The 15408-nt window shown below is 35.8% G+C and overlaps 1 protein-coding gene across 5 annotated transcripts in view; it reads left to right on the forward strand.

Annotated features, from left to right (window-relative positions):
- The window catches only part of sh3d19 (SH3 domain containing 19), a 19380-nt gene extending 4424 nt beyond the window's left edge, over nucleotides 1-14956 (forward strand). For 2 of the 5 annotated variants that reach the window (XM_046843521.1, XM_046843520.1), the window contains exons 2-16: nucleotides 3318-3385; nucleotides 4380-5071; nucleotides 5597-5677; nucleotides 5833-5918; nucleotides 6561-6601; nucleotides 6692-6899; nucleotides 8609-8677; nucleotides 9701-9853; nucleotides 10753-10834; nucleotides 11111-11241; nucleotides 11324-11397; nucleotides 11563-11798; nucleotides 13941-13990; nucleotides 14104-14284; nucleotides 14413-14956. In XM_046843521.1, coding sequence (XP_046699477.1) covers nucleotides 4567-5071; nucleotides 5597-5677; nucleotides 5833-5918; nucleotides 6561-6601; nucleotides 6692-6899; nucleotides 8609-8677; nucleotides 9701-9853; nucleotides 10753-10834; nucleotides 11111-11241; nucleotides 11324-11397; nucleotides 11563-11798; nucleotides 13941-13990; nucleotides 14104-14284; nucleotides 14413-14432 — 1917 coding nt within the window. In that variant the 5' untranslated portion in view covers nucleotides 3318-3385; nucleotides 4380-4566 and the 3' untranslated portion in view covers nucleotides 14433-14956. Of the gene's footprint in view, nucleotides 1-3317; nucleotides 3386-4379; nucleotides 5072-5596; nucleotides 5678-5832; nucleotides 5919-6560; nucleotides 6602-6691; nucleotides 6900-8608; nucleotides 8678-9700; nucleotides 9854-10752; nucleotides 10835-11110; nucleotides 11242-11323; nucleotides 11398-11562; nucleotides 11799-13940; nucleotides 13991-14103; nucleotides 14285-14412 lie in introns of those variants that run through there. The other 3 variants (XM_046843524.1, XM_046843523.1, XM_046843525.1) reach the window with 2 other exon arrangements.
- Nucleotides 14957-15408: the final 452 nt, after the last annotated feature.

Genomic DNA, 15408 nt, shown 5'->3' on the forward strand with positions numbered 1-15408 from the left:
AGTGTGAGAGAGTGTGTGTCTGCTGCAACTTAATAGCGAATGTAGCTTAATGGATCAGTCAGCTCATTTTGAAAACTATCTGACTATAATAACAGGAAGGTATGAATTGACTAAACAAACAAAAACTGCAAAGTCATCTTTGCTCTGGCCTCATATATAGAAAAAGTATTTGCCTTTATTAGCCATATGTGATTTTTTCTCAATCTGTTAGCACAAAGTTAGAGTTACACAATTGTATAGGACGTCTTTGGATGCGTTAGCATGAAATTTTCCCTTCACCTGAACCTGGAGAACTTAGAGACCAAAACATGTTCCAGCTTGACAATGCCCCTGTGCACAAAGATATGGTTTAAATGGGTAAACTGATAGGGATGAATTAGAAAACTAACTGCACCCCAGACCACCTCACCTCACCTACAGTGATGTGAAAAAGAGTTTGCCCCTTCCTGATTTCTTATTTTTTAGCATGTTTGTCACACTTTAATGTTTCAGATCATCAAACTAATTTAAATATTAGTAAAAGATAACACAAGTGAACACAACATGCTGTTTTTAAATGAAGATTTTTATTATTGAGTGAAAACAAAATCTAAAACTACATGCCCCTGTGTGAAAATGTTTTTGGCCCCCAAACCTAATAACTGGTTCGCCCACCCTTAGCAGCAACAAGCGTTTGCAATAACTTGTAATGAGTCTGTTACAGCGCTGTGGAAGAATTTTGGTCCGCTCATCTATGCAGAATTGTTTTAATTCAGCCACAATGGAGTGTTTTCGAGCATGAAACGCCTTTTAAGGTCATGCCACAGCATCTCAATAGGATTCAGGTCAGGACTTTCAGGTCCTGAAGCAGCAAAACAGCCCCAGACCATCACACTACCACCACCATATTTTACTGTTGGTACGATGTTCTTTTTCTGAAATGCGGTGTTAATTTTACTCCAGATGTAATGGGACACACACCTTCCAAAAGGTTCATCTTTTGTCTCGTCAGTCCACAGAGTATTTCCTCAAAAGTCGTGGGGATCATCAAGATGTTTTCTGGCAAAACTGAGACGAGCCTTTGTTATTTTTGCTCAGCAGCGGTTTTCTTCTTGTTACTCTGCCATGCAGTCTATTTTTGCCCAGTCGCTTTCTTATGGTGGAGTCATGAACACTGACCTTAACTAAGGCAAGTGAGGCCTGCAGTTTTTTGGATGATGTTGTGGGGTCTTTTGTGACCTCCTGTATGAGTCGTCGCTGTGCTCTTGGGGTAATTTTGGTCGCCCGGCCACTCCTGGAAAGTTTCTCCACTGTTTCATGTGTTTGCCATTTGTGAATAATGGATCTCTCTGTGGTTCACTGGAGTCCCAAAGCTTTAGAAATGTCTTTAACCTTTTCCACACTAATAGATCTTTCTTTCTCATTTGTTTCTGAATTTCTTTGGATTTCAACATAATGTTTAGCTTTTGAGGATCTTTTGGTCTACTTCACTTTGTCAGGCAGGTCCTATTTAAGCTGATTTCTTGATAGTGAACAGGTGTGGCAGTAATCAGGCCTGGGTGTGGCTAGAGAAATGTAACTCAGGTGTGATAAACCACAGTTTTAACAGGGGGGCAAACACTTTTTCACACAGGGCCATGACGTTTTAGATTTTGTTTTCCCTCAATAATAAAAGCCTTCATTTAAAAACCGCATGTTGTGTTCACTTGTTATCTTTCACTAATATTTAAATTAGTTTGAAGATCTGAAAAATTAACGTGTGACAAACATGCAGAAAAATAAGAAATCACATATCTTATATTAAGCAACATATTGTAAAGCAAAACTTACATATATAAATAGTACAGTATATGTATGTGTATTTAATTATTAGATATTAATGCTTCTTCTTTACTGTTTATTATGAATGATAAATCTCTCATTTATTTCTTCAGTATGATCCTAATCCTTTAAACCAGATGTACCTGTTAATGATCACCACTACATGATTAGCAGCGTGCATATTCATACAGAAAACACTAAGAATTGCTGGGATGTTTGTGAGGTTAAGTTGTAAATATGTGCCATTCAACATTCTTTTCTTAGTGTGTGTGCTAAATGTGTACCACATATGTGCAGTGATATAACAGGTTTTGTGGCTGTTTTTGCAGACAGATAAATCAGATCACTCATACCCAAGGCAAAGCTTTTTTAATTTGGTTAATAACAGTATAGAAAATAGTGTGTGTGTGTGTGTGTGTGTGTGTGTGTGTGTGTGTGTGTCAACTTATTTGAGAAAAATTTAATAGAGGTATAAAAACCCCTCAAATTCACAGTAAATTAATAGCAGTATCAGTAGCATTTAACACTATTGGTTTATGGATGTGGTGAGGGAAGACATGCAGGTGGTTGGTGTGAAAGAGGCAGATGTAGAGGACAGGGGGGTATGGAGATGGATGATCAGCTGTGGCGACCCCTAATGGGAGAAGCCGAAAGAAGTTGTCGTCGCCCTTCTTAATATTTTATATCTATTTCAATATATTTACATGAAATGAATATGGGAAAAATAAAATATAAAGTTTTTTTGGACCACACTCCGCTGAATACCTTAGATTACTTAAACCTAAATAACTCACTAAATTAAACTAAGATGTTAAATTTCTTGTTTGTTTTTGCTGTTGCTTTTCTTTTATTGCTGTATATCAGGTTTTATATATATATATATATATATATATATATATATATATATATATATATATATATATATAATTTTTTTTTTTTTTATCACATACACAATCATACACAGTACAACATAGTGAAATATTCTACATTACAAATACATTTTTATGTACATTTTGCATTACATTTAAAACATAGCATTGTAAACAGCCTACTGTTCTTAAGTTACAAATATTACATAATACAGTACATTTAATAGGTACATTGTATGTAGGACAGTGACAAATTTGCAATATACTGTATTATATTTGCATCATAAGAACAGTAGGATGTTTACAATGCTATGTTTAAAATAAAATATGTATATACATTGTGTACTATCTTTGGCACTGTCCTACATACAATGTACATATTTAATATACTGTATTATGTAATATTTGTAACACAGCATTGTCTAGTTTGTTTATATATATATATATATATATATATATATATATATATATATATAAAACTAGAAAATGCTGTGAATTACAATTAACAATTATATATAATTATTCAGAATAATACAGACTGTACAGAGTGAAGTAAAAACTGCATGATTAGGTTCCTTATTTTTGCATTCAAAGTTAACCAGTGTATTTGCATTTTAATAACTACTCACGTGATTTCCTGATTATCAGGGAGATTTGCAACTCATCCATCTTCTGCAATGATGGTCAGGAAAGGAGGAGTTTAGTCATCAAAGAAGGTAGTGTGACATTAATATACTGATAGTTACATTTATATTATTCGGGTATAAAAAAGTATTAGCAGTGATGGATGAACTACACAAACCATGTACTTGAGTTAGAGATACAATATATAAAGATAAAATATTTTGCATATATAAAATAAAATATGACTCCAGTAAAAGTGCTCCCTTTAAACTTTCACTTGAGAAAAGTACAAAAGTATTTGCCTTCAAATGTACTTAAGTAGCCAAAGTACTATGATTTATTATGGCTATAATTTTTCTATAATTTTGTCACCAGTCTGTTGCTTATTCATCTCAGTTTTTGTGAAAAGACTCTGTTACTCTCAGCACAATTGTCTATTAATAGAAGGATATTAATGAGTCAAACACTGACTGATATTTATTACAATTATCATTGAGCCCACAATCATCTTTTCAACTACTTAAAAAAATCACTTAAATAAGGACAGTGAAGTTTTTATCTGCTCATAAAGGAATGATTCTAAAAATGTAGTTAAGTTATAATTAAGATATGTGAATTTGAAATGCAGTGAAGTCAAATAGAAAAAAGTCATGGAAACATTTCAGTAAAGTACAGATACACCAAAAAGCTACTTAGGTACAGTAACATATTACATTTACTTCATTACTGTCTACCACTGAGTTTTATTATTGTAGTATCCCTTTTTCATTTCATTTCTTTTAAGTTAAAAAGACAAAAGAAATGCACACGTCAGAACTCTGTAGGGCAAGTAAAGTTTCAATATGTGGAAATGTTTCCTACATGCCAGTAACTGCTAAAGAAACTAAATTTTAACATCAGTAGCTATAAGTTAGGGCTGTTTAATCTGATATCAGTTAGCATAAAATGGATAAAGACAGGTAGGAATGCATGGATTAATTAAAATAAAGGCACAAGAAAAAAAACGAAAGAAAGAACACTGTTAATGATCACTGTCTTTAGAATTAGATGAATAAATAATTATATTATTATTGTTTCTTATTTCAGAGTTGACAGAGAAAGCCTCAGAGAGTGCCACTATATCACAAACTCCACCGAGCAGCCAATCAGGATTCACCTCAACTAAGTAGTGACCATCTAGTCAACCATCTGCCTTTATCGTCATCTACGTCTTTCGCTAGCAGTTTCTCAAAGACTTTCTGTCCAGTCAAAGGCTCTTATTCTATGACTGCTCATGGCCACCCTTAGCAGCGAGCGCAACATTCAGGCTAAGATCCAGGAATTTGAGAAACAGATGACAACTGATGAAAATGGCATCCCGTTCCCACGACCTCGGAACACCACACGGCCAGCTGTGGCACCGAAACCCTCGGTCACTCCAAGACTCTCCATCAGAAACGCCACAGAAGAAGTCACAAACGCACAGACTTATCCATGGAATCAATATGAGGAGGTTATCAGTACAAACAGCACTCCAGTGTTTCCACCTCCAGCACTGAGACCACAAATGCCCAAAAAACCCTCACTAAACTCTATTGATCAGTTTAAACCTCTGATTAAACCTCCTCCTCAGCTGCCGTCTCGTCCCTCTCTGCGCAGAGGCAGAAATATAAACTCCCCGGAAGAGGATGCTGGATTCAGCACTCCTCCATTTTCTCCACGTCCTGCAAATAACGGCCCTCAGAACACAAGCAACCACAGCAGCACCAAGGAGAACGAATACGTAGACGCTCCTGTTAGTAAGTCATGCTTTCATCCTGAGCTGCACAGAAAACACCCTGCACACAAGCAAGGAAGGAAAAGAAATAGAGAACGCAATAAATGTAGAAGAATGAATAATAATAAAAAATTATGAAAAAGTAAGAAAATAATTTACTGCAAGGAAAAATAAAATGAAAGAAACAAAAAAATTGTTAATGCTGGATTGATTCAGTAATATAGGAAAAAAAATATATATATATATATATATATATATATATATATATATATATATATATATATATATATATATATATTGAGAAACAAAAACAAATAGTGGATGGACAAAATAGGAAATGAAAGACTGAATAAAGAATGAAAGAAAAATATTAAAGATATATGCCAACAAATAAAAAAAAATTGGATAATAAAATTAATGAAAGAAAAAATATAATAAAATAAAAAAGAAATGCTGGATGGATTTTATAAAAAAGAAAGAAAGAAGGAAAGAAAGAAAACTGTATAACTTGACTCTCTGTTTCCGGAATGTTCTTTTTTCATGGCAGGTTTCTCGAATGTGGCTCGTGCAGCAGCTTTCACCAGTGCAGTAACTCGCAAACCGACCATCATCAAAGTTCCCAGCAAACGTTAGTATGATTTGTACAGTTTGTAGTGTTATTACTTCATTACACCGTTACCTAACCCGACTTAACACAAACTAGCATGCAGATAATGTTAGCAGTGTTGTAATGCAGTAATGGTGTAATCATTTTGAGTGTGAACTATGTCACATGTTCTTCAGAGGAACAGGAGGAATCTGACTGGTTCTCTCCTGCATTTCCTGTTCAAAGAGCTTTAGAAGACCCTCCACCTTTCATCAAACACAAGGTATGATTTTGAGTCTAAGCACCAGTGTGTGTATGTACTGGATCAGTACATGGTGTACGGGGTGGTATCAAAAAGTTTCGAAACTGGCTCTGTTTACAAGAAAGTAAGAAAAGTTTATCTACATTTACACAATATCAACTTTAAAATAGTCCCCTTGCACAGCAATACAGCACGTCCAGCATCCCTGCCTCTCCTAAATGTGGCCTAAAAGTCTTCTTTTCGAAACGTGTCAAACACCTTCTACGATTCTACGAAAATGGTGACCTTCATTTCAGAAAAAGGGCGAAGTCCGCAGGAGCCAAATCTGCCGATTAGGGTGGGTGTGAACTGTAAGTGAGATCATGTTTCCGGCGAGAAACTCACGTGTGAGGAGAGCTTAGTGACAGGGTACGCACGTGCTCAGAATAGCAGACGTGGTAACACACGTGGTCAGAACGACACCAGTTGCACAGCTCCCAATATACACAAGATGATGTTTTTATGGAGGTCGGTGCTCTCTGTGACTGTGCATGCAGCCATGTGCTGCCATCTGCTGGCGTGTTACAAAACTAGTCTCGAAACCTATGGATACCACCACATATATTAACGATTTGGGATTCTACAGCACTATCTGTTCTACCTAAATGTTTCTCTGTGATTCAGGACTTGTTCAATTGTGTGCGCGATCCTGTTCTTCCTCCACGGTGTGTAGATTTTTAACCAGCATACTTTTCTTATTTTCAAGTTATTTGTTGAGTAAATAAACCAATGTTTTTGATGTCCAACTGTATTAGCCCTGGTGGGGGTAAAGTTTTGCCCAATCGAACACCTTCTGCCAAACCTGCCCCAGGACGTCCTCCTCTGCCACGAAGAGAGAGCGTCCAGCGAAACTCTACTCTGCAGTCACAAAACTCCAACAGACTGAGGCGTAACCCATCGAAGAAAGCGCCCGTGCTTCCTCCCAGACCTAATCCTGGACATTCCCTTTACAACAAATACACAGTGAGTAACAACAAAAATCATAATTCACAGGAAAATGTTTGTGTTCAGGGGTGGATGGGATTCACCATTCTGATTCTTTAGAGGGTGTTGATTCATTTTCTATAACAGCAGCATCGTTTATTCACATCACAGGTTTATGTTATTGAGTTTGTGTCTATTGTAAGAGCTCATTCATTAGGACATGCATGCTGGACACATAATTGAATTTTTTCTCATTTTGTGGACAGTCCTCAACTTTATACAATAAATGGATAAAAGGTAAGATTCTAATTGGAAATCTTTGGAAATTGCTGTAGTATAAAGTAAAGTACATTAAACTTTATTGAAAGATTAACTACAGAGCGATAACACAACATGGATAAAACTTCACTTCCAACAATAATTATTAATATGACAATAATATTTGTCCCAGAGTGTTGTCTTCACGTAGTCGCTACTCCGAACTGAATGTTCAGGAATAAATAGTGTATCTTGGAGAGGCAGAGTCTTTCAGAACCAAAGACGGGCAGAGCTTCACCAATATGTGAAAAATTCTGGAACAATTTTAGATTAATGTTCAACAAAAAAATCTCAAGGGACAGGGGTATAAAAATCAATAATGGATGGCTATTATCTTCATTCCCTCAGGCAGAACTGCATTTAAAACAGTCATAATTGTGTAATAGAAATCACTGCACTGGGCTCATTACCATCTCTAGAGATCATAGCCTGTGAACACAGTTTGCCATGTCATCCACAAATGCAGGTTAAATCTCTATCATGAAAAGAAGAAGGCATGTGTAATGATTTTGAAACGCCACCATTTTCTCTTGACCAAAGCTGATTCAAAATGTAATGACGCAGAGTGAAAAACTGTTCTGTGTTATAACAAATAGAAATTTACATTTCTTATTGAAAACCATGGACTCCACATCCTCCGTGCTAAAGAGAAGAGGTACCATCTGGATTGTTATCATCGTTCAGTGCAAAAAGCTGAATCTCTAATGATGTGGGAGTTCGATATTGCCTGAGAAATGAGTAGTTTACTCATTTGAAAAGGGTCCACCAACGCTGAACGGTATCTACAGGTTTCAGAGTAACAAATGCTTCTGTCCAGAAAACATCTTTTTTAGGGAAGTCCTTATTTAAGCAAGACCATGCTAACTGCATACTGCATGTATTTCAATAGCATGACTTTGTACAAGAAGAGTCTGAACTGGCCTGCCTGCCATCTAGACCTATTTGAAAACATCTGGCAAATAATGAAACAAAAAATACAACAAAGGACACCCAGAACTGTTGAGCAGATAGAATACTGTATTAAACACATATGGGCCAACATTTCTCTCACAAAACTTCAGCAACTAGTCTTTTCACGTCCCAGATGTATACGGACAGAAGACGTGATGCTCCACAGTGGTAAAAATTTCCCTGTCCAAAGTTTTTTGCGATGTGCTGCAGCCATCAAATTCTAATTTAACTTATTGTTACATTAACATTTTATACATTCTCAGTTTAAACATTTAATGGGTTTTTTTTTTTTGTTTCATTGTGCATACAAAATGAATTTATGAGATTTGCAAATCATTGCCCTCTGTTTTTATTTACATTCTACACAACATCTCAACTTTATTACAATTGTGGTTGTAACAATCTAAGCTTTAAATATACACAAGCTAACATAACTTCTTCTCTCAATCTTTGTTTTTTTTATATATTTTTTAATGTAGTTGGAAATCCCTCACGGCATTGCCGAGTATGACTACAATGGCATGCACACTGGAGAGCTCTCCTTTCAGGTACTACCAGGAAGAGACCTCAGGAACAATTTATTGAAAAATAATGTGTACACCACTGACCCAGTTATTCCACAAAGTCACTAAAATAATTTTTTTTATCATTATATTTTTTATAACATTAAAACAGCTTTAGACAAAAATTTATAAGCTGTTATATGTTCATTTTCTGAACATCTAAATAACCAGTTTTAAGGCTCCATCTTTAAATCGCCGTAACCAGAGCTAAGGCAAAGAAACCTAAAAAAAATGTGGGTGTGTCCAAGTGTGCTCATAACGTTACCACGTTTTATATGTTCGTAGTTTACTGAATAACTAATAATAAACTATATGCACAAAGGTTTGTGGACACCTGAACATCTAGATTGTGGAGTGTACTTGTGATTTGTGCACTTTAATCCACAAGGGTGTTAGTAAAGTCAGATACTCATGTAGGTAAAGTGAGGAGGCCTGGGGGGCAGTCAGCGTTCACATTCATCCAAAAGGTGTTCAATAGGATTGAGGTTCAGAGCTCTATAATAGATCTTCCACTCCAACCCATGTAAAGCACATCTTCATAGAGCTGGCATTATCATGCTGGAACAGGTTTGGGTCTCCTAGTTCAAGTGAAGGGAAAATGTAATGACATCCTATACAATTGTGTCCCAACTTTGTTGTAACAGTTTGGAGAAAAACCAGATAGAAGTCAAGTGTCCCAATACTTTTGTCCATTTGTGGTAACAGTTTGGAAAAGACAAAACAGAGGGTTTTTTGGGTTAAAAAAACTATAATAATAATAAATAAACAACAATTAAAAAAATTATAATAATAATCATTATTATTATCTATTATTTGCTGGAATATGTTAACATCTAAAATAAAATATGACTTTTTTGACATCTCTTTAGATATAAAAAGCAGTATTATTATTATTATTATTATTATTATTATTATCATAAAAATATTATTTTTAACTTCCTGTACTTTGTGCTCTTCCGGTCCCACCAGCATTTGGAGCATTGTGAACTTTCTTCTTTTTGTTTGTAGAAAAATGAAGTGCTGGTTCTGCTAAACCAAACAAACAGCCGAACGTTTGAATGCCAAGTAGGAGACGTGAAAGGAACAGTGCAGACATCTTACATGAAGGTCATCACACCGCTGTCCAACTACTCTCACCATGACCCAAATCAAGGGCCACAGGTAACCGATACCTCAGACCAAACCTGAACACATGACTGGGGATTAATATCAGTGTTTATATAACGTTCTTGTTCTTCCTTCTTGGAAAGGTGGAAAGGTGGGAAGATATATAGAGAGATAGACAGAAAGAAAATGGTGAAAGGAAGAATGAAAAAAGGAGACATAAAAACATGGGTGGGGGAAAAAGAGAAGGCAACACAAGAAATATGGGGAGAAAAATTGGTGAATGAAAAAATGAAGAAAGAAGGAGAAAGAAGACAAATAAGGGAGATATACTGAGTAATAAAAGAACAGCAAATGAGAAAAAAAACTAATAAAAAATGCAAAGATAGAAAAATTAAATATGAAAAAGAAAGAAAGAAAGAAAAGATAGATGGTGAATAAAAGAATGAAAAGAAATGGAGAAAAACAGGGGGAGGGGGCAAATCAAGTAGAAAAAAGAATACTTCGATTAAAACCGGTGAATGAAAGAAAGTAAAAAAAAAAAGAGAATATAAAGAAGGGGGGTATACTGAGCAATAATAGAACAGAAATTAAAGAAAAATTAAATAATACTAAATTAGACAAATGAAATTTGAAATTAAAGAGAGAAGGAAAGAAAGTTTGTAAAAAGTAGTTTGATCATTTCCCTACATGTAGACCCCTACAGCTCATATTCACTGCAGTTTCCTCTCATTTCTAATCATTTTACATTTCTGTTTGTGGAGATTCAAGAAGTTCGTTTTTGGGGTTAGTTATCTAAATAATGGATTTCTCAGACATGTGCCACAAATAATAGTTAAAAGTAATAAAATCTTTTGAGTAGAAGGTTTACTCAGCTGAAGGGTGTAGAGGTACACAGATGTGTTTAGTCAAATTCAAGTGTTTAATAAGAGTAAAGAACACTATTTTCTCTGCAGGAGAGCGCTTCACGTCAGACGTTCGCCAGTTCAGCAGAAAACGGCATTCTGCAGGTTCAAGCACTTTATGACTTCACGCCAGGTGAATCTCAAATAGATGTTTTTTTGTTTTGTATTGTATTTTATGTAGAATTCCGCATTACTCAGGCCTGATTTAAGAATGTTCCTTATCATGCTCAACATCACTAAAAGCAAAAGTTTACATTTGGGTAATTTGGCCGAATTATTTAATTTATACAACTGAGCAGTTTAAGGGTTAAGGGCCTTACTCAAGGGCCCAGCAGTGGCAGCTTGTTGTACTCACAACTTTCCAACCTTAACCTGAGCTACCACCTCGATTTTGTCTTATTTCCGTTAGAGGGTCCTGGAGAACTCGGGCTGAAAGCTGGCGACATCATTAATAACGTAGAGCAGCTAGACAGCGAGTGGTACTTGGGAACATCCAGAGGATTTACAGGCTTCTTCCCCATTAACTACGTCAAAACACTGGTAAGGGTTGAAGCAGACGAGCATGCAGGGAAAAGCAGTGATAAAAAACCATAAATGATTGAAAATCTCTGTTTATGAGCAGCCCAGACAGCCTGCAGCTGCACATGTACCTGTGTCTTCACCTAGACCTGTGCCTGCTACGCCTCAGAAAATCAGGTAAGATGGCCTTCTGTTATCCTTAGAAAAGAAATCGAAATGGATATTTCAGAGTAAGGACATGTGACACTGTTCCTCTGTAGAGGAACTGTTTTTCTGAAAATTCATAGAGTAGCAATTGAGTGATGGTTTGCTTCAGCTAAACACATTTGAAATGGATCTCAGTGACTCAGTGTGTAGCGGCCCCCGGTGTGTGGCGAGGTTCGACTTCGAGGGCGAGCACAGCGATGAGCTCTCATTTACCGACGGTCAAGTGATCCAACTCCTGGAGTACCTGGGAGAGGAATGGGCTCGAGGCCAGATAGGCAGCCATGTTGGAATTTTCCCGCTTAACTTTGTGGATATAACAGAGGATCTTCCACCTTCACCTGCAAAAAAACAGAACAGGATTCCACTGCCTGGTAACACTTTTTAGAGTTTTATACCACTTTTATTAAAAAGATATGTTTATTGATATATGTTTATTGGGAATGTACAGGTGGGAAATATACAAATACATCAAATGTATGAACACAATCCTTTTTTTTTTAACCACTATAAAAATTAACTAAGAAAACACTATTAAAAAAAGTACAGTATGTAAAATATTGTAAAATATCATCAGAAATTGTTCATCAAAGGTAAAAATACAAGGTTCAATCCTGAATATAAGTAAGTGTAATCTAATAAAGTCCAGAAGTAAAATGTAAATATGTGAATTATGAGTAGGTTATAACAGTATTCACAGCACTTCAATTTTTTTTAAGTTTTTTGATACAGGGTCATTCCAAAATGGATTAAATTCATTATTTTTCTTACATTTCTACAAACAGTACCCCATAAGGGCAACGTGGAAGAAAGTTTGTTTAAGATTTTTGCAAATGTATTAAAAAAACAGCAAAAAACCACGAAAACCATCATGTACGTACTGTAACTATTACAGACTTTGTTATGACATTTGAAAATTGAGCTCATGTGCATCGTTTCCCCTGATCATCCTTGTGATGTTTCTACAACTTGATTGGAGTCCTCCTGTGGTAAATTCAGTTGATTGGACATGATTTGGAAAGGCACACACCTGTCTATATGGTCCCACAGTTAACAGTGCATGTCAGAGCACAAACCAAGCCATGAAGTCCAACGAATTGTCTGTAGACCTCAGAGACAGGATTGTATCAAGGCACAGATCTGTGGAAGGATACAGAAAGGTTTCTGCAGCATTGAAGGCCCAAATGAGCACAGTGGCTCTCATTCAAACTTCTTCTGTAAAAGAGAAGCAGTTTAAAACCACCAGGACTCTTTCTAGAGCGGGCCGTCCAGCCAAACTGAGTGATCAGGGAAGAGGGGCCTTAGACCCGGAAGTGATCAGGAACCCGATGGTCACTCTGAAAGAGCCCCAGCATTTCTCTGTATAGAGAGGAGAACCTTCCAGACGAAAGCACTCCTTAGTAAAAGGCAAATGACAGCCCACCTGGAGTTTGACCAAAGTACCTGAAGAACATTTAGACCATGAGAAACAAAATTCTCTATTCTGATAAAACAAAGATTGAATTCTTTGGTCTGAACGCTAAGCATCATGTCTGGAGGAAACCAGGCACAGTTCAGCAGCTGGAACTGGGTGAATAGTCAGGATTGAGGGAAAGATGAATGCAGAAATGTAGAGAAACATCCCTGATGAAAACCTGCGCTCTGGACCTCAGAATGGGGGACGGGTAATCTTCCAACAGGACAACGACCCTCAGCATCGATGCTCCCCATCCAACCTGATGGAGCTTGAGAGGTTTTCGCAAAGAAGAATGGGAGAAACTGTCCAAAAGTAGGTGGACCCTCAAATTTAAAGACTTGAGGTTGTAATTGGTGCCAAATGTGCTTCAACAAAATATTGAGCAAATGCTGTCAATACTTATGTACGTATTTTTATTTTTTTTTCCTTCTTTTATTTTTAATACATTTGCAAAGATTTCAAACAAACCTCTTTCACATTGTTATTATGGGATATTGTTTGTAGAATTCTGAGGAAAATAATGAAGTTAATCCATTTTGGAATGAGGTTGTAACATAAAAAATGTGAAAGAAGTGAAGCGCTATGAATACTTTCCGAATGCACCGCATTGATGTGCAATTCTGGATTGTGATTGGTCAGAAAGTGTTGTTTAATTTTATATAACATTTATTTACTGTTAGTGAAAGTAGTCTTAAGGGTCAGTGCTTTATATCAGAGTGTTTTTCATTTTACTTTCAATCAAATAAAATTGTATTTGTCACATTCACATTCATACAGAGTACAACATGCAGTGAAATGCTTTTTATGACTGTCCAATACTGAAGAATGTACATGTGAATAGAAATAGCATATAAAAAATATTTTTATACTTAATAGTTTATACTTTTATATTTGTATTTTATAGATATAAAAAAATATACTATACCAGATATTGACAGTAGTCCAGATATATTACACTGACTATTGACTAATAGTATGTAATATTAACTTATATTAATATATGACTATTATTATATAAACATAAATCATACATTTTAGTCAAATTAAAATGATTTTTTAGGCATGGCTGCTTCAAACAACATGCAGGCTGCAGCTTCGCCACATACTCAGGTGTTTATTATTATTATTATTATTATTATTATTATTATTATTATTATTACTGTTGTAGTTGATAAAGGAAGGGGTCCTAACTAATGGTTTGAACACGTTTTATATGTGTATAGGCGTGTGGAGTGGAGCGTGTCAAGGCTCTGTATGACTTCACGGCGCAGACGGACGGGGATCTGTCATTCCTGAGAGGTGACGTGATCGAAGTGATAGAACACATCGATGAGGAATGGAGTCATGGAAGACTGAATGGCAGAGAAGGGTTATTCCCTACATCATTCACAGAGACACACACAGGTACACACAATTCTACACTTCTGCTGTCTGCTGGTGTACAGATACCACAAGAGACATAGCAAAAATATAGCAAAATGATTCATGGAACTGGCAATCATTTATTTTACCCTGCTTTGTTTTCTGTTCAGGTGGTAACTCACGCCGTTGACCTCTGGAGCAGGCGAAGGAAAAACATGGGCGAGCAAAAACAACTTAGAAAATGTTATTTTATTTACTATTATGTGCATGAAATGCCGGATCCTTCTTTTGGTGAAACAGAGCTGCTTTTCTGTGTGCGTGTGTGTGGGTGTGACTTTCATAAATGTGATTATTTATCCATTTGCATTATAATTTTTTCGGTTTACAAAAAAAAAAAAAGATTTGGAGCAACCGAAATGTTTCGGGCAACTGATTCATTTGTGATGAATAACTTGTGCAGTTTACAGTTGAGATTTTTGGTTGGATATAGAAAAGATTTTATTGAAATGAACATAAACTATGTTCTTTACAGTATTCATTCCTGGACTTTGGTCCTACATGTAGTACATGTGTTTTGCCTACACAAGCAAAAATATAGAATGTAACAAAAATGAATAACCAACATTTATATTGCTTCCTCGGTTCCTCCTACTTTTTATACTGTATATAAAAGAAATTAATAAAAGAAATGTGAAGCATTATTCATTAACTCAACACAATGTTGTGTATTTTTTTACACCAAAAAATTAAATCCTGTAATTTAGAAACTCTCATATTCTATTTGTGCTCCTGAAAGATGTGGACAATTTCTTACAAGACTTTGAATGATTACCTGACATCAGGTCAAAAGTCAATGAACTTCTGAAATGTGTTTAAGAAAAAAAAATTTCAATGTAAAGATTCTCTATAGCACAAACCAGGTCCATGCTGTAGAAGTTGGTCAGGCAGTTTTTTATCCTCTGTGATAAGCTTGAACTTGCAGAAATGCCACTGAATACACTAATATATTTTTAAAAACCTTGTAAATTAAATTTGCAAGTTGCACCTTAATGGAAAAGTTTTTTTAGGGTCATTTATCAGTAATTTGTCACGTTCTGCTCTGCGAACACAGTCTTTTCTCAAGTTTTGTGCACCTAGCCATTCAAAAGCTGAGCGTCACTTATCAA

The sequence above is a fragment of the Silurus meridionalis genome, chromosome 28 (genome assembly GCF_014805685.1).
Source record: "Silurus meridionalis isolate SWU-2019-XX chromosome 28, ASM1480568v1, whole genome shotgun sequence".
NCBI classification, from domain to species: Eukaryota; Metazoa; Chordata; class Actinopteri; order Siluriformes; family Siluridae; genus Silurus; species Silurus meridionalis.